Source organism: Enhydra lutris, unplaced genomic scaffold, assembly GCF_002288905.1.
Source record: "Enhydra lutris kenyoni isolate GAN:26980312 unplaced genomic scaffold, ASM228890v2 scaffoldscaffold44, whole genome shotgun sequence".
NCBI lineage: Eukaryota > Metazoa > Chordata > Mammalia > Carnivora > Mustelidae > Enhydra > Enhydra lutris.
This window is the reverse complement of record NW_019154128.1, coordinates 9,487,404-9,506,858: the sequence shown is the minus strand read 5'-3', so window position 1 is coordinate 9,506,858 and position 19,455 is coordinate 9,487,404. Positions and strand designations below refer to the sequence as shown.

The window sequence follows — 19,455 nt, the reverse complement described above, 5'->3', positions numbered from 1 at the left end:
AGAGATACATGTGTTTGTCTAATCAACTAAAGCAGAGCAAAATGGGATGAAAGGTCCACAGACTGGAAAACTCAACATAGTAAAGATGTCAATTCTCCTTAAATTGACCTACAGGCTTAATGTAATTCCTATCACAATCCCAGCAAGGTATTTATTTTATAAACACAGACAACTTTATTCTAAAATTTATATGGAAAGGCATTGCACAGGCTCTGGAGTAGCTAAAATAATCTTGGCAAAGAAGAAAATGGAAATAATCATTCTGCCTAATATTAAGGCTTACTATACAGGTACAGTAATCAAAACCATATGCTATCAATGCATTAATATAATAAAACAGAGAACCCCGAAACAGACCCAGATATATCCAACTGATTTTTCATAGAAGTGCAAAAGTAATCCAGTGGAGGAAAATAGTTTTTCAACAAGCAGAGCCAGAGTAATCGCATATCCATAGGCCACCAAAAAAATAAATAAAAATTAACTGAAAATGGATGAGATTAAATGCAAAATATAAAACTAAGAAAATTTTTAGAAAAAAAAATAGGTGAAAATCTTTGAGATCTAGTATTAAGCAGTAACTTCTAAATTGAAAGCACAATCCATAAAGTTGAAGATAGATAGTTAAAGATAAACTGGACCTCATGAAAATTAAAAACTTTGTTCTGCAAAAGACCATACGAAAAGGATGAAAGTCAAGCTACAGACTGTGCAAACCACACATCTGACAAAGGAGTAGTATCTGGAATAAAGAAAGAACTCTCACAACTCAAAAGAATACAAGACAATCCAATTCGAAAATGGGCAAAAGACATGTATAGACATTTCACTGAAGAGGACATACAGATGGCAAATAAATACATCATAGGCTGTTCAGTATCATTTGCCATTGGGCAAATACAAATTAAAACCACAATGAGACACCACTACACATCTATTAGAACATGTAAATTAATTTAAAAATCAAAAACAAAAAATCAATTTGCCTTCATCAAACGCTGTTGAAGATGCATCAAACCCAAATAAAAAGCACAATGAGATATCAGGACACACCTATTAGAATGTTTAAAAAGCGCTAAATGCTAACAAGAATGCAGAGAAACTGGGTCACTCATAAACTGTTAGTGGGAATATAAAATAAAATAGTACAACCAAGGAGAAAACAGTTTGGCAGTTTCTTAAAAAAAACTAAACAGGCAACCACCATCTATATGACCCAGCAATAGCACTCTTAATGTTCACACAAAACCCACATATAAATGTTCAGAGCCAAAACCAGAAAATAATCCAGATATTCTTAAACAGGTAAATGGTTAACAAACTGTGGAACACCCATACAATGGAATATAACTCAGCAATAAAAAGGAAAAAACTACCGATATACACAACTTGGATAAATCTTCAGAATACTATGCTGAATTTAAAAAGCCAATCCTGGGACACCTGGGTGGCACAGTCAGTTAAGTATCTGCCTTCAGCTCAGGTCATGATCTCAGGGTCCTGGGATGGAGTCCCACATCGAGTTCCCTGCTCGGCAGGAAGCCTGCTTCTCCCTTCCCTCTGCTGTTCCCCATTTGTGCTCTCACTCTCTGAGCTCAAAAAAAAAACAAATAAAATCTTAAAAAAAAAAAAAAAAAAAAAGGCCAATCCTAAAAGGTTACATACAGTATGTTCTATTTACATAACATCACTGAAATGAAAAAAGTACAGAAACAGGAGATGGGTTAGTAGTTAAAGGGATTAAAAGGGCTGAGAGCAAACTGGAAGCAGGTGTGGCTACAAAAGAGCAGAGTGAAGAATTTTTGTGGTATGGAAACATTCTATCTTGACTGTATCAATGTCAATTTCCTGGTTGATATGTGTACTATCGTTTATAAGATGTTACCAAGGAGACAAACCGGGCAAATGGCTCATGGTATCTCTATTCTTTCTTACGATGGCACATGAATTTACAGTTATCTCAAAAAAATAAAACTTAATTAAAAAACAGATTGGGGGCACCTGGGTGGCTCAGTTGGTTAAGCATCTGCCTTTGGCTCAGTTCATGATCCCAGGATCCTGGAACCGAGAACCAAGTAGGTCTCCCTTCTCAGCAGGGGGTCTGCTTTTCCCTCTTCCTCTGCTAATCCCCATTCTGACTCATGTGTGCCCTCTCTTGCTCTGCTCTCTCTCAAATAAATAAGTAAAATCTTTTTAAAAAGTTAAAAACAAACAAACAAAAAAACAACAACAACAAGGAAGGGGCACCTGGGTGGCTGAGTTGGTTAAGCAACTGACTCTTGATTTCAGCTCAGGTCATGATGGAGCCCCAAGTCAGGCTCCACATTCAGTGGGGAGTCTGCTTGAGATTCTACCTCTGTCCTCCACCCCCACCTACACCTCCCCACCAACCCCAAGTATACATACACATGTGCGCTCATTCACTCTCTCTCAATAAATCTTAAAAAAAAAAAAAAAAAAAAAAAATTGGAAAAAAAAAAAAAAAAACTGGAAAAAAAAAAAACCCTTTTTGGGGGGGGAAAAAAAAAAAAAAAAAAAACGTGCTGACAGACACACAGTATCCAAAAGATGTAGATTCTTTTCTTAATCTCAAATTCAGTAATAATTAGGTTGCAAAGGATGGGAGTCACCAAAGAAATTTTCCGTTGGCAGAACTGGGAACTTTAAAGGAATCAAGAAAACTTGGAATGTTAAAGTCTATGGGGAGCATGATTAAGAATCAATAATAATAATTTCCTACTTCTCTTACTGCATCTAAGGCACTGACTACTGCTAATCATTACACAGAAATTATTGATTCTCTTGTCTACAAACTGAAAGAATATTCAATAAAACTGAAAAGTTTTCTAAAAAAATTTTATCATCAAAATTTGCATGTCCCTAGGAAATTCAACAAAATGGAACTTTACTTGTAAAGTTATAATGTAATCCTAGTAATAGTAAAAACTAATATTTTCATCCCTATCAGAAAGAAAAGGATATGGAAAATAATGGAAAGGACAGGAATAATCATGAAAAAGATAGGGATAAAGTTGGGTCCAAATAAAACGGGTCCACAGAGAAAATGTCTTATGGTCACACAAAAATTGGTGACAAAAGTAGAATTAGAATTCCATTCTCAACCACAGTAGTGATTACTACTGCATTTTTTTTTTCTCCCTCACACAAAGGATCTCTTCTTATATGAATAAGGGTGGCCTCATGAACTGGGGACTTCCACTACTGGTTAATGTAATAAGCAATGTTTGTTTCTTTCTTCTCCCTTCCTCCCTCCCTCCCTCTCTTTCTAACACTTTTAATGCTTATAATGCATCTCAGAAAAGTCTTTGAGCTTGAATGTTCCAGAATACTTAGGCAGAAAAGTTGCATGTGATGAACTTTACCAAAGCTGCATCAGCATTCATTTTGAGATAACATTCTTTAAATTCTTTGTCAACAATGCCTGATAAAACTCAACCAAGAAAATGTATCAGTTAATTAAAACTTTATCTTAATTCAATAAATATTTCGGGAGTGGTTAATGCCTGGTCACTGTAGAGACACAGTAAAACAGTAATGAAAATGTGAAAATGGAGCTCTTACTCTTATCCAGTAAACCGGCAACTACAATAAGATCCAATAAATGGTTAGATACTTAGGAGTCATAGTCCCACAGGAGCATGAGAAATCACCTACACCAGTAGGAAGACAATCAGACAAATTAGGGGAAGTGATGTATAAAGAGACCTCACAGATAAGCGAGTAACAGCTAACTGAGAAGCAGAGAGAGTTAAATATAACAGAATGACACATTTACAGCCATTCACTTAAAAACAAAACAAAACAACAACAACAAAACACTAAAATGATCTTAAGAGGAGAGGAATTCTCAAGAGACTGAAAACTTTAGTAATAAAAGCTGATAGCCAATAGACAAGTGATAACTGACTTTACATCAGAGAAGGATAAAAGATAAAATCTAAGCAGGCTATGTGGAAGCATAGAAGAGTCTACTTGTTGCCAGTGAAAGCAAGAGAAACTGAGTGCCCAGTAAAAGAGGCACTGAGCACCTTCAAAAGGGGCCATGTGAACAGGTGATAAAACAAGAAGTTTATGGTTGAAATTCTAAGAGACAGATTAGAAGTCCAGATCTCTATTTCCACTTACAAAGAAGAAAGATTATCATGTCCCTTCCAGAGGGTGGACTCAATGACAACAGACATACAAGAGAGGAGAAGTGGACACAGGGGATGAAAAAAAAGGAGAGGAAGATTAAATGAAATTCTATTTTCTAAACTGTGAGCATTGTGGCCCCATCCCTCCCCCATGGCAACCAAAATGCCGGCAGCTAGGTTTATACCTTCTCTAAGTAAGATTCTGGGAAATCTAACACACACACACACCCCTCCCCCACCAGCTCAAAAGGACCTATGGATAATTACAGTTGGAAATTCACCAATGAAATGGCCCTACCAGTTCCCACTATACTGAACCTCACAGCGTACATACCCCACTCATGTGTGGTGAGCTTCCTGTCAGGTGGTTATGAAAGGAGACTACTGTTTTCCATTTTAAACCTCATTTGGCTTTTTAAAACTATGTACTTTGATAAAAATTAAAATGAAAAACACAATGGCAAGTACAGGTAGGATGAAAAGGAAAAGACTCTAAGCAGAGGATTTTATCATTTTTATACAGAGATAAATAAAACAATTTAAAACAAATCACTCTCAATCCTAATAAAAGTACATGCCAAAATAGGGTACCTAAAAAGTAAAAAGGACTCAACCTGTATATCCATTAACGTAAATGGCAACTCCACTAAAAATTGTAGATGAAGTTCCATCCTTCTGTAAAGTAGCATCTGATCGAAATTGTTCCTCCAATTTCTGGACCTTGGCAGCCATATACCCACCCTAGAATTTAAAGAAAGATAAACCAATCACAAAAGTTATATTTTCTTCACCCCCTTTCTTAAAAAAAAAAAATTACATTAAAATAAATAAATATAAATAAATAAATAAATAAACGTTCACTATGCTAGTGACCAAGGTTTAATGATGACATAAGGTACAATTATAAACATTAACCATAAGGCAAGGCAATAAAACAATCAGGTCAAAGAGTTTTCCCTCTGTCAATTCAATTTTTAACTGTTTTATCACATTCTTGTAAGTTACTTTAAAAGAGGAGGAAGAATAATGTTTAATGCCACAAAACATCGTTCTTATCTACAAAATTAAGCAGGAGGTTTAAACCAATTAAAAATTTGACATGTGGTCAGTAAGAGTATATTTTTGACTGGCTTCCACTATCTTCTGAATACAGGAAGCTTAAAATTAGCAACTTAAAGTAAAATGAAAGAATCCAACAAACCAGTACAGTTCTCCATGCATGTAGCTACTACAATAGATGATTCCGTGGTGAAATTCTGGATCTAAGCAATCTACTTAATAGTAGTAATAACTTTTATTAGAGAACATCAACTTCAGAAAGAAAACATTATTTTGGCTCAAGACCTACATAAATATATGAATTCAGCTATATTTTTCCTAAACACTGACAAAATTAAGCTTAATTATTTGAATTACCAACTAAGTACTGATTTTACTTCACTCTAAACAACTATCCATTAGATGTTTAAAATACAGCCACACATATCTAGAAGTGGCACATATATTTCTTACAAAACGGAAATTACTTCACTGACTAATCAGATATTACATGCTCATTGTGGAAAAAAAATTTTTTTTCAGAAAATATAGAAAAATATGAAGAAAACTTAAATGAGGTAGGATTCCATTCACTGTTAACATTTTGGGATCTTATTTTCAAACTTTATTACTATGTCTCAGAATACAGAGGTTTTAGAAAAATAGGATCATATATAATAGCCCTTTATAACACAATCATTTAGTCAAGGTCATTTTGCCAAGTTAAATATAAAGGTAAGGGGTGGCTCAGTTGGTTAAGCATCCAACTCTTGATTTCAGCTCAGGTCATGATCTCAGGGTTGTGAGATCAAGTCCCAAATCAGGTGGGACATCAGAATCAGCTTAAGATTCTCTCCCTCTCTCTCTGCCCCTCTTCCCCCTCTCTCCCAAAGAGAGAGAAAGAGAGAAAAGGGGGGGGAGAAAAAGAAAGAGAGAGAGAGAGAGAGAGGAAGGAAGGAAGGAAGGAAGATGTAAAGATAAATAATGGTTAAACAGTGTTGCACTACACAGAGGTAATTTATTTGACTAATCCCCTACTAGAGTATGTTTTTCTGTTTTTCAGTATTATTAGCAAAGCTGCAATAAAATTACCATAACTAAGTATCTGTGTACCAGAACATTTATTTCCTCAGGATAAAATAAATTTCAGGTGTTAAAAAAGTTTAAACAAGCTTTCAATACATTGTGAAAACTGAGAAGAGTTGGTATCTAAAGTGATCTGCAATTTTAAAAAATGCCTTAAACCAAACTATAACCTACAAGAGGTATGAAAAATACCTGAACAATTAAATATAGTATTTTTATTCTTTTAAAACACACCCATTTTTCCCAGCCATCATTTTCAGCTCGCTTTCTCCATCCACCTCGTCTCATGGTGGAGCTTCTGTAATTAGGGGGAAAGAAAAAAAAAAAAACTGTGAATTTTATAACATAATGTACTATTAACTGACATTTTATTTCAAATCAAGAAAAATGAGAAGTTAAAATAAACTCAAATATTCAACTGGTGAAAGTTAAAATTTTTTCCAAAGCATATATTCTCCTGCATCAGTGAAATCTATTCCTAAAACACCCTCCTGTAGATAAATATCAGATTTAAATTACAACTACGATAAATTTCATTTTATAGCAAAAAATTTTATGCATTCCTGAGCACCAAACCTAATACATATTTGCATAAAGAATCACCAAATTAGACTAACATGGCCATGCTTACTTGTTAACATTAATCAGTATTAAGAGAACCCAAGAAAACATTTTCCTTCATGAATTGCCCTCTGATACGGCTCTTAAACTCTGTCTTTGCTATTACATACTAGACACATAAGAGTGTACTCACAGTGTAATTCATCTATTATGCAAAACCCCTAAAAGAAGTCAATTAAAACAACACATCTAGGGGAGATAAAGTAGAAGGAGTATCACTTATAATAAACTATCAAATCTGGCATTCTCCTTAAGGCTACACTTGACCCACTATCCCATTAAACAACCAAAAGGACCAAATAATGGCTATATCAAGTGACAGCTGGCTTAGTGGCTAGCAAGATATAAAATAGTTCAGAAGTCAAAGCAGGCACTAAATGAAATTCCTTATAAAATTCTTTTAGTCATGGGGCGCCTGGGTGGCTCAGTGGGTTAAGCCGCTGCCTTCGGCTCGGGTCATGATCTCAGAGTCCTGGGATCGAGCCCCGAGTCGGGCTCTCTGCTCTCTAGGGGAGCCTGCTTCCTCCTCTCTCTCTGCCTGCCTCTCTGCATGCTTGTGATCTCTCTGTCAAATAAATAAATAAAATCTTTAAAAAAAAAAAAAAATTCTTTTAGTCATATAGCTACATCTTGAGACACTACTGCATTATCCTTCACAAAATTAACATGTCCTCTATTTTTCTTCTACTATGTAAAACTCAATATCAATTAATATGCTACTAGAGTTTTGCACATTACCCAAGTCAAATCGCTTTGATATGGTTTATAAGAATTTGTTACTGAGGGGGGAGGGGGGTTGGGAGAGGCGGGGTGGGGTTATGGACATTGGGGAGGGTATGTGCTATGGTGAGTGCTGTGAAATGTGTAAACCTGGCGATTCACAGACCTGTACCCCTGGGGATAAAAATATATGTTTAAAAATAAATAAATAAATAAAAATTTAAATTAAAAAAAAAAAATTTGTTACTGAATGACACCTTAAAACATGACACTTTAGCCACACACATCAGCAGGTATTTTCTTTCAAGTTATTTCTACATTCGATATATTATGTGATTTACAGTTTTCCCTTGCTGACATTAATATTAATTATGAATTTGTATTGTCTACTCTTAAAAGGGGCCTAAAAAGATATGTAGAGGCATTCTCTTAAAAACGTAAGTCTGATAGACAAGGGGCATGAGCAAAGAGCTCTGCAAACAGGCCAGGTGATTAACCCAGATTAGGGGACATGGATGTTGGTGGAGAGAAGAACTGGTGTTCTTTTCAGTCTGACAAAGGTGGGGGGCATGGTTACCCAATGTGTTCATTTTAAGTCCCAGAACTGCAATATTTTTCTACTAAATACTTCTGTTTTAAGAGGCTCACTTTGTCTAGACCCTTAAGACTTCTCCCCTTACCTTAAAGGAGTCTGGGAAATGTATTAACACACAATTCTTGAGTTCATATAAACTCTGCATCTATACATCTGCCCTTACAAGTGAACACTTTGGGAGTTCTGGCCATTACATGTTACGGATGCATACTCACAAAAACTAAAAGCAAAAATTAATCAGCTAAATGAAGATTAAGTTAAAGAATAAAATATATTATCAAAGTTTAATTCAGCAGGCTAATCAATTAGTTAAGAGGCTTATTCATTTAAGATCTACTGGGTAACTACTGCAAAGGGCCAATATGAAATATTAACAGTGATTTAATGAGGTAGAAAACTATGAAACAAAGTTATAATAAATTTTAAAAAATATAAAGGTTCCTCCTCTAGTCCAAAGTAATAAAGCTATTCCAGACAAATGTCTAAGCTCTGAAAGGGAATAAGACTGAAATGAGTAACTTCTTCATTTCCACTACTTTGACCGAGTACAGCAAACCCATATTGAGGATTCAAATAATAAGACCGAAAAAGGGGGAAAAGAAACAGTATTTCATTTTATACATTCAAATTCTACTTTTGAGAAAATCCCATAACAAATAGTAAAGTAGGTATTTGGATCAACCTTCCTGCTGAGAAAGAGGAAAGCTAGTCAAAACATTACAAAAAAAAAAAAAAAAAGAGGCATAGAAGGCCCAGAAAATAATGAAAAATTACTGTGCCAGGATTTAGAAGATGAAAAAGAAAACCCCTCCTTCCCAGATTGGGACAGCTTCTTCCTCTGAGAACATGTGACAATTACAAAAGAGTGGCTGAGAGATTGGGCAATGTTTTTGAACAAACACAATAAGGGAACAAAAGCTGGAATTAAAGGGCTCTCCAACCATATATATCTCAACACTTAGGATTAGGATCCTAGGAGTAAGTAAGCTGGAAGTAGGCCAAATTTTGCCAAAAACATACCCTGACCTGTATTACTTCAATTTCTGAAACTAAATTAAGGTAATCCTAGACTAAAGAACACAAATAACATGCTTCTGAACAATGAATGAGTCAACCGAAAAATCAAGGAACAAAAAATACAAAAAGACAAATGAAAATGAAAACACAATGGTCCAAAATCTTTGGAATGCAAAGCTGTTCTAAAGGGAAGTTTATAGCAATATAGGCCTACCTCAAGCAGCAAGAAAAATCTCAAATCAAGAACCTAACCTTACACATAAAGGAGGTAGAAAAAGAAGAAAAAAACAAAATCGCAAACCAGTACAAAGAAGGGAGCAATAATGACTAGAGCAGACATAGACAAAATAGAAACTAAAAAAACAACAGATCAAGAAACCAGAAGCTGCTTCTTTGAAAAAACTCAACAGAACTGATAAACCCTTAGGCAGATGCATTTAAAAAAAAGGGGGGGGGGATTCAAATCAACAAAATCAGAAATAAAAGAGGTGAAACAACAAACACCACCACAGAAATAAAAAGGATTATAAGAAAAAAAAATATATATATATATATATGTATATATATATATATATTTTAGATTTTATTTATTTGAGAGAGAGAGCACATGCAAGAGAGCGGGGCAGGGTGGTGGTGGTGGTGGTGGAGAACGAGGCATACCACTAAGCAGAGAGCCCATAGTAGGGCTCCATCCCAGGACCCTGGGATCATGACCTGAATGAAAGGCAGCCACTTAACCAACTGAGCCACCCAGGCGACCCAGATTATAAGAGAATATTATGAAAAATTATATGCCAACAAACTGGACAATCTAGAAGTAAATTCCTAGAAACACTAACTCCCCAAAACTCAATGAGGAAGAAACAGAAAATCTGAACACAGACATTAACAACAATGAAATTGAATCAGTAATCAAAAAACTCCCAACAAACAAAAGTCCAGGACCAGATGCCCTCATTGATACCAATTCTTCTCAAACTATCCCAAAAACCTGAAGAGGAAGGAAAGCTTCCAAATTCATTCTGAGGCCAGCATTACCCAGATATCAAACCAAATACAAACACTACCAAAAAAAGGGAACAGTCCCTCAACAGTCACAAAAAGTATCCCAAAAAGGCCAGTATCTCTGATGAACACAGATACAAAAATCCTCCACAAAATACTAGCAAGATGAATCAGACAATACAAAAAAATCATTATGATCAAGTGGGATTTACCTAGGTATGCAAGGGTGGTCCAATATTCACATCAACCAAAAAAGGGAAAACAATCACATGATCATTTCAATAGATGCAGAAAACATATTTGACAAAGTACAACACCCACCCATGACAAAAAAAAAAAACCCTCAACAAAGTAGGTTTTGAGAGAACATAACACAAAGAAGGTCATATAAGAAAAACCCACAACTAACATCATACTCAATTGTGAAAACGGAGTGCTTTTTCCCTAAGATCAGGAATAAGACAAGGACGTTCATTCTCACGACTTTTAATCAACATAGTACTGGAAGTCCTAGCCACAATTAGGTAACAGAAAGAAATAAAAGGCATCCAAATTGGTAAAGAAGCAAACTTTCATCATTTATGGATGACATGATACTATATGTAGAAGACCCTAAAGACTTCACTAATAAATGAATTTGTTAAGGTTGCAGAATACAAAATCAATACACAGGAATCTGTTGCATTTCTATATACTAATAATGAAGGAGCAGAAAGAGCTATGAATAAAACAATCCCATTTACAATTACACCAAAAAATAAAGTACCTAGGAATAAGCTTAACCAAGGAGGGGGAAAAAAATCTGTACTCTAAAAACTATAAAACATGGATGAAAGAAACTGAAGATGGAAACAAATGGAAGGATATAACTTGCTCATGGATGAAAGAACCAATATTGTTAGTGTCCACATTACCTACAGCAATCTACAGATTTAATACAATCCCTATTAAAATACCAAAAGCGTATTTCACAGAACTAGAACAAATAACCCTAAAATCTGGATAGACTACAAAAAAGGGGTGCCTGGGTGCCTCAGTGGGTTAAAGACTCTGCCTTCGGCTCAGGTCATGATCCCAGGGTCCTGAAATCGAGCCCCACATCAGGCTCTCTGCTCAGCAGGGAGCCTGCTTCCCTTCCTCTTGCTCTGCCTGCCTCTGCCTACTTGTGATCTCTGTCAAATAAATAAATAAAATCTTAAAAACAAACAAACAAAACACAGAAGACCCTAAGTAGCCAAAGCAATCTTTTAAAAAGAAAAACACAACTGGAGGCATCACAATTCCAGATTTCAAGATACACTACAAAGCTGTAGTGATCAAAACAGTATGGTACTGGCACAGAAATAGACATAAACATCAATGAAACAAGAGAGCGCACCTAGAAACAAGCCCATACATATGTGGTCAATCAATCCTTGACAGAGAAAGCAAGAATACCCAATGGGAAAAAGACAATCCAACAAATTGTGTTGGGAAAAATAGACAGCGACATGCAAAAGAGTGAAACTGAATCAGTTTCTTACACCATATACAAAAATAAACTCAAAATGCTTTAAGATCCTAAATGTGAGACCTGAAACCATAAAAATCCTAGAACAGGGCACAGGCAGTAATTTCTCTGACTGACACAGCCATAGTAACATTTTTCTATGTTTCCTGTGGCAAGGGAAAGAAAAGTGAAAATAAATTAATGAGACTACATCAAAATAAAAGCTTCTGCATAATAAAGGAAACAATCAACAAAACTAAAAGACAAGGGAGAAAATATCTGCAAAGGACATATCCCATTAAAGGGCTAGTACCCAACATATATAAAGAACCTATAAAACTCAATACCAAAAAAACAAATAATCCAATTAAAAATGGGCAGAAGACACAGATATTCTACTAAGACATATAGATGGCCGACAGACACATGAAAAGATGAATAACATCACTAATCATCAGGGAAATGCAAATCAAAACCACAATGAGGTATCATCTCACACGTGTCCGAATCGCTAACATCAAAAACACAAGAAAAAGCAAGAGTTGGTGAGGATACAGAGAAAAAGGAATCCTCTTACACTGCTGGTGGGAATGCTAACTGATACAGCCACTGCGGAAAACAGTATGCAAGTTCCTCAAAAAATTACATGATTATTTAAATAAATAAATATTATTTTTAATAAATAAATTACATGATCCAATAACTCTACTACTATTTACCCAAAGAATATGAGAACACTAATTTAAAAAGATCTATATACCCCTATATGTTTATTTTTACTATATTTACTACATTACTTACAATAGCCAAATTATGGAAGCAGTCCAAGTGTCCATCAATAAATTAACAGGTAAAGAAGAGGTGATGTGTGTATATATACATATATACAATGGAATATTATTCAGCCATAAAAAATATTAAAATTTTGCCATTTGCAACAACATGGGTGGATCTCTAGAGTATAATGCCAAGTGAAATAAGCAGGTCAGAGAAAGACAAGTACCATATGATTTCACTCATATGTGGAATTTAAGAAACAAAACAAAGAGAAAGAAACAAGCTAAAAAACAGACTATGATAACAAAGTGATGGTTACTAGAGGGGAGATGGGTAGGGGATGGATGAAATAGGTAAAGGGGATTAAAGAGTACACTTATCATGGTGAGCGCTGAGTGATACAAGGAATTGTTGAATCACTATATTATACAACGGAAACTAATATAACATTGTATGTGAATTATATTGGAATTTTCATTTAAAAAAAAAAAAAAGATGACCCTGGACTGCTCAGTGCTCCAAAGCATTTGGCAGAAGCAGTGTAAATTCTCTATGGAGGATTACAACATCCTAATCTTCCCATGTTTTTGCAAACCATTTTGAAAATACAAAGTCTAGCACAGAAATTAAAATAACCAGGCACACAAAGTAGTAAGATCACATGAGTGAAAACCAACAGAAACAAAATAAACAGACCTACATAGACTCCAGATACTGATTTTAACCCAGATTAAAAATTGTACTACGCTGGAGCGCCTGGGTGGCTCAGTGAGTTAAAGTCTCTGCCCTCGGCTCAGGTCATGATCCCAGGGTCCTGGGATTGAGCCCCACATCGGGCTCTCTGCTCAGCAGGGAGCCTGCTTCCCCTCCTCTCTGCCTGTCTCTCTGCCTACTTGTGATCTCTGTCAGATAAATAAAATCTTTAAAAAAAAAAAGTGTACTATGCTTACTATGTGCAAGGAAATAAGTGGCTGCAATGGGTGGGGAAAACAGAGATTCCATTCAAAATATTCAAAGGAACACCAATTAAACAACAGCTGTCTTTTCGACAGAAACAACAGCCCCAGAAGACAACAGTGCTGAAATAAATAATTAACTTATTTAGAATTCAATACCCAGAGAAAAATTCAGTCAAGAAAGATGAAATAAAGGTATTTGGGGCAAATAAAAACAGAACATAATGCCACCAGCAAACTTGCACTAAAGAAATCCTAAAATATATCCCTCAGGTAGAAGAAGAATGATCTTGGAAGTCAAAAATACAGGGGAAAAAATGCAGCAAGGAAAGCAATAAATATCTAGTTTAATCAATGCTAAATACTGATGGAATAAAAGTACAGTAAGGACAGTCAATCTGTTATTGCTTATAACATAATATATAGCACTAGTGAATCAAGAGATAATGAATAAAGAGTAAAGGTAAGAGGAATTATTTCTAGTCCAGACTCTGCCACTTCACTGATCTCTGGTACATCTTCATCTCTCTAGGTCTGAATTATTTTATTGTCTGGGTCTTTTATTGTAAGAGGTTTGGGTAGTTGACTAAATAAAGAGGAAAACTGAATAAAGCTCCTATTACCAGAAACTGAATTTATTTGAGAACAGAAGAATTTCAATTCAGGAAATGCATGCTGTACCAAGCTACAAGCATGTCTGGTGAGGGTTTGGGGTGGACTGTATTTACAGGCAAGGATTGCAAAGTGGGGGAAGTCCAAGCAGTTAAGTTCACTGGCTTGGTCAGGAGAGAATCTCCATCTTCTGTACATCAGGCATTTACAGGAATTCAGCCCAATTTTTAAATTCATTCTTCTGAGGGCATATGCCTAAGATTCTCCATTTCCTATCTTCTTATTCCATTTTAGATTAAAATTCTTTTACAGTTCCCTTTTGTACTCTCATACTGAAGACCTAAAGAAATCAAATATAAAAATTAACACTATAACCATATACTTCAGCAACAAATTTTAGAAATTTGATTACATAACAGTTTTGATGTCTGTATTTATTTATGCAGATCTCCTTTAGTTATTCCAGAAGACTTAAGGCAACTTGTACTATCAAATTCATTTAAATAACCTATGTATAGACTAAGATGGCCTATGACAGTAGATTGAGGTAAAAACCTCATTGCAAATCCAGTGTTTACTAAATACTGGGAGTGACAATTTATCAGCCCTGTCACTGTTGTATGTCATCAGTTGTATAACCTCTTTTTTGTCAGATAATAGATGCTAGATAAATTAGTAGACAGCTGTAGATTACTTCTCACAGCACAGGTAATTATGGCATCTAAGAAATAATTCAGACATGTATATAGGGGACACCACACTAAACTACCTAGAGATCAAAGCTAATGGAATATTACTGTGTATAAAGCACCATATTTTACTAGGCAATACTGAGATAAATGAAATTATAGACACTTTTGTATGAGTTCTAAAATTTTACAATCTAAAAAGAATTGAGTACCAATTACAGAAATACTAACAAGCCTTGCAAATAAACTTAAGAGTAAGATTTTAGGCAGGAAGAGTAGGAAGAAAAAAAACAAACTCTGGACACAAAGAAAACTACATGACCCACATCTATGATGCTAGCAAAGAGCAGCAGCAGACCAACCTGGCATGCAGCAAAGCTACCTGACAACCTAAACTGTAAGGTCAATAAAAGAGATCCTGGTGACAGGAAGCAAATAATAAGGAGGCTTATCAGACTTCTGTTCATATGTACACAGCATCAAAGACTAGTCATACTTCATTTATTTCAGTTAGACCCCAACATCTCTCCTTTCTCATGCTCAAAACATTATAGAATGAAAATATCAAGAACATATTATATATAAAATAGCCACTAATCTTACATATGACAGAAAGTTAATAAATTCTTTTTTTTTAAGAAGTATTCTTTATTCTTTTTTCCTTTTTTAAGATTTTATTTATTTATTTGACAGACAGAGATTACAAGTAGGCAGAGAAGTAGGCAGAGAGAGAGGAGGAAGCAGGCTCCCCACTAAGCAGAGAGCCCGATGCAGGGCCCGAACCCAGGACCCTGGGATCATGACTTGAGCCGAAAGCAGAGGCTTTAAACCACTGAGCCACCCAGGCACCCCGAAAGTCAATAAATTCTTGTTAAATAAAGAAAATGAACAATGTACTTACTTACATGTAAGAAATAAAGTAGGAATAGGAATGTCTCAGTAAAGCATACTCCAGTACATTTACATTTTAAACTGTACCCTGTATATTTAATCTTATCTACTTTTTCCCCATTTTATTATTTTTTAAGATTTTAAGGTAATCTATACACCCAATGTGGGCTTAAACTCACAACCCCAAGATCAAGAATTGCATGATCTGCTGGATGAGCCACAAAATTCACACATTCTGTGCTGTTTAATAGACAGAAAATAGGATACCCTCCCTACCCCCAAAATGGTACAGACAAGATTAGTCAATGATACACACTTCTGATGCTAATGAGAACCAAACAGGGAGAATTAAGTTTAAGTCATTTAGGGGGTTCTACAGACTACAGTGCTTCCTTTATAGTGTGAAATTAGGACAGATAATGTAAAAACCTATTCCGTAAAATGGTATGCCAGAAATCAGGGCTTATGTTTCTGCTAACCAGTAAGGAGCTTCAAAAGAGAGGCACCTATCCTCTCAAGCCATATTCATGGCAAGAATTCTCCACTCTAGATGACTGATTTGCTTCTCAAATAGGACTTACCCTAGAATGGAGGAGAGCAATACATCAAGATACCACAACTTAACACAAATAACTCAAAAATAACACAAACCCTCTCATCTTCTCTGTTTCAAGCAACCTTCTGACTTACAACATGTCCTCTTGACTACCCCTGCTCACTAAGAAGAGAATGACCTTTATCAACAAGCCATCCAATTATCAAACTTGTAAATAAAAACTGTCTTCTAGATGAAAGTCTTGCAGACTGGGTTGCTATCTAGCCCCACAGCGCTTGATGACCTTGAGGAAAGTAATAAATGTTTCTAAAACTGTTTAATACACAACTTAAAATAACCTATGGACTTCTTATCCAGCATCAACATAGAAGTCAATAAATAACTAAGGTTTTTAAAAACTAGTTAAAAATAGATAATGATTCATGTACGCAAAAGTACCCTTATCCCTAGCTTTTAGGTTATGCCTTCAATAAACATCAGCTGCTATTATACTAATCTACCCCACCAAGTCACGGACTGAAAATCAAATGAGACCACATGTGTGGAAACCCTTTGAAGATTATAAAGTACACAACATCATTATTTTAAATGTGCTATCCATGGTGTACAACGTAATGGAAAGAGCAATAGATTTACTGACACAAGATCTGGGCTTTAATCCCAGTTCTACCATTGCCTAGCTATATGACTTGGGATGAGTCCAAGAGCACTGAGCCTCACATCTCTTCACCTATAAAACAAAGTTTGACTGATTGGTGCTCAGTAAAATCCCTGTAGAGCCATGAACTGGATATATGGGATGAATGTGGCAAGGAGGAAACAGAATTTGGGGTAAAACAGCAAGTAGGTAAAATTCCACTCTCTAAACCCACTTCAATTTTAACAATGTGGCTTTGTAAGTTTTAAAATACCTGAGGTCAGGGGCACCTGGGTGGCTCAGCTGGTTAAGCAGTTGCCTTCAGCTCAGGTCAGGATCCCGGAGTCCTGGGATCGAGTCCCGAATTGGGCTCCCAGCTCCCCATGGGGAGTCTACTTCTCCCTCTGACCCTCCTCTCTCTCATACTCTCTCTCGCTCTCTCTCAAATAAATAAAATCTTTTAAAAAAAGTATTAAAATATCTGAAGTCTGAATAAGAAAGCTCAAACTGAAAAAGACCGAAAACCAAAATAAATGAACTAAAAAACTAAGTCTAAAGACTTCTGGCTATGTTCTATGGTCCCTTATGGGACTACAAAAGGGGCTGAAAATGTTCCACCCCTTGAAAGATTCATTAGCTAAAACTCACCCATTAGCCCACAGGTAATGATAAAAAAGACCAACGAAATGAGAGGCTGTCAGTGCAGTCATGCCCAGCCCCCAGTGTCAACACAGTAACAGCTAGCCAGGTGAAGGGCAAACGGGACAGCAGCTGTATTTATAATGAGCCCAGAGACCCTAAATGCCTTGCAATGCTAAAGATTTCCTGACTCTTCCATTCTCTTAACAGGGATATTCAAAACCCTATGAGGAGTCTTATGAAGAATCGCTTATTAAAAAATATATCAAAATTAGGGGCGCCTGGGTGGCTCAGTGGGTTAAGCCGCTGCCTTCGGCTCAGGTCATGATCTCAGGGTCCTGGGATCGAGTCCCACATCGGGCTCTCTGCTCAGCATGGAGCCTGCTTCCTCCTCTCTCTCTGACTGCCTCTCTGCCTGCTTGTGATCTCTCTCTGTCAAATAAATAAATAAAATCTTTAAAAAATATATATATATCAAAATTACTTATTCATACTTTCCCCCTAACTTTATTTCATCTTTTGCTGGAGCAGTTATCAGTTCCCACTGGAGTTCCAATGTGCATTTAAAGAAGCTATTCAAGGGGCACTTGGGTGGCTCAGTGGGTTAAGATTCTGCCTTCCGCTCAGGTCATGGTCTTGGGGCCCTGCATCAGGCTCTCTGCTCAGCGGGGAGCCTGCTTACCCCTCTCTCTGCCTGCTCTCTGCCTACTTGTGATCTCTCTCTGTCAAATAAATAAAATCTTAAAAAAAAAGCCATTCAAATCCCACTAAAAAAACAAAACAAAACAAAAGCCACAAAACTTCATTCTGTCTTCTGTACTATGATTACTGGTGGATTTTAATATCTACCCACGGAATGATGTTAATCACCAAGAGCAATCATTTTCATGCAAAGGTGGTATTCCAACTCTTTCCTGAAGAATTATTAACATAGGGTTCTAAACAGTTCACACACCAGCAAAATTTCCACTACAGATCTAGAAACTCCCCAAATACACACTCATTAGTGTTAATCTGTTAGTTACAGGTCTGTAAACTCTAAAATATATTGGCTAGGGGCACCTGGATGGCTTAGTCAGTTAAGCATCTGCCTTCAGCTCAGGTCTGGATCCCAGGGTCCTGGAATTGAGCCTGCCACAGTGGCTGCTTCTCCCTCTCCTTCTGCCCCTCCCCCTCCACTTGTGCTCTCTCGATCTCAAATAAGTAAAATCTTTTTAAAAATTTTTTCGAGGGGCGCCTGGGTGGCTCAGTGGGTTGGACATCTGCCTTCAGCTCAGGTCATGACCTCAGGGTCCTGGGATCGAGCCCTGCATCAGGCTCTCTGCTCAACATGGAGCCTACTTCCCACTCCCCCCTCTGCCTGCCTCTCTGCCTACTTATGATCTCTCTCTCTCTGTCAAATAAATAAATGAAACCTTTAAAAAAAATTAAAAATATAATCTTTAAAAATAAGCAAAGAAAAAAATGGATTCTGACACTGAAAACATTCCATAGGCAGCTGGAGTCACAGAGGCAAGCCACGGGGAAGAGGGTAACTGTGATGTTCATTTGGAGTACAACACTGGCAAGAGGCTACTTCTCCAAGAAATCTATATAGCAGTATATAGAATTTTTTTTCTTGGAGAAGGCAGTGGGACGCCATCTGAAGAACTAATTTACTAGGACCAAGTACTGCCCTTACAAGTGACTAAGTAAGTGAAGTGCTAGCACAGTCACTAACACAACTTGACAATGCCTGCTTCGACAGCTCTTACTTGTCCGTAAATGGTAAAGGCTTTAATACCAGATAAGCAGCTTTTTATGTAACATTTAAATAGAAAAATACAGCTCTTTTGAGGTTTTGGTGTGATTCAACCACAGAGACCATAACTGTCCACAGTTCTCAGACTGCTGAAATTACAAGGGCACAGATTCTTGAATTTCACAACCCAGGGAAGGAGAATCTTCTAGACATATCCCACACACTATCAGGT

The 19,455-nt window shown here is 36.4% G+C and overlaps 1 protein-coding gene across 7 annotated transcripts in view; it reads right to left on the bottom strand.

Moving 5' to 3' along the window:
- The window catches only part of LOC111155910 (REV1, DNA directed polymerase), a 95,229-nt gene that overhangs the window by 61,018 nt on the left and 14,756 nt on the right, over positions 1 to 19,455 (bottom strand). For 4 of the 7 annotated variants that reach the window (XM_022516377.1, XM_022516379.1, XM_022516380.1 and 1 more), the window contains exon 1: positions 4,769 to 4,827. Coding sequence is in view for 2 of the 7 variants with exons in the window: in XM_022516375.1 (XP_022372083.1) it covers positions 4,769 to 4,895; positions 6,513 to 6,566 (181 nt within the window). In the remaining 5 variants the exon portion in view is untranslated. Of the gene's footprint in view, positions 1 to 4,768; positions 4,896 to 6,512; positions 6,577 to 19,455 lie in introns of those variants that run through there. The other 3 variants (XR_002641162.1, XM_022516375.1, XM_022516376.1) reach the window with 1 other exon arrangement.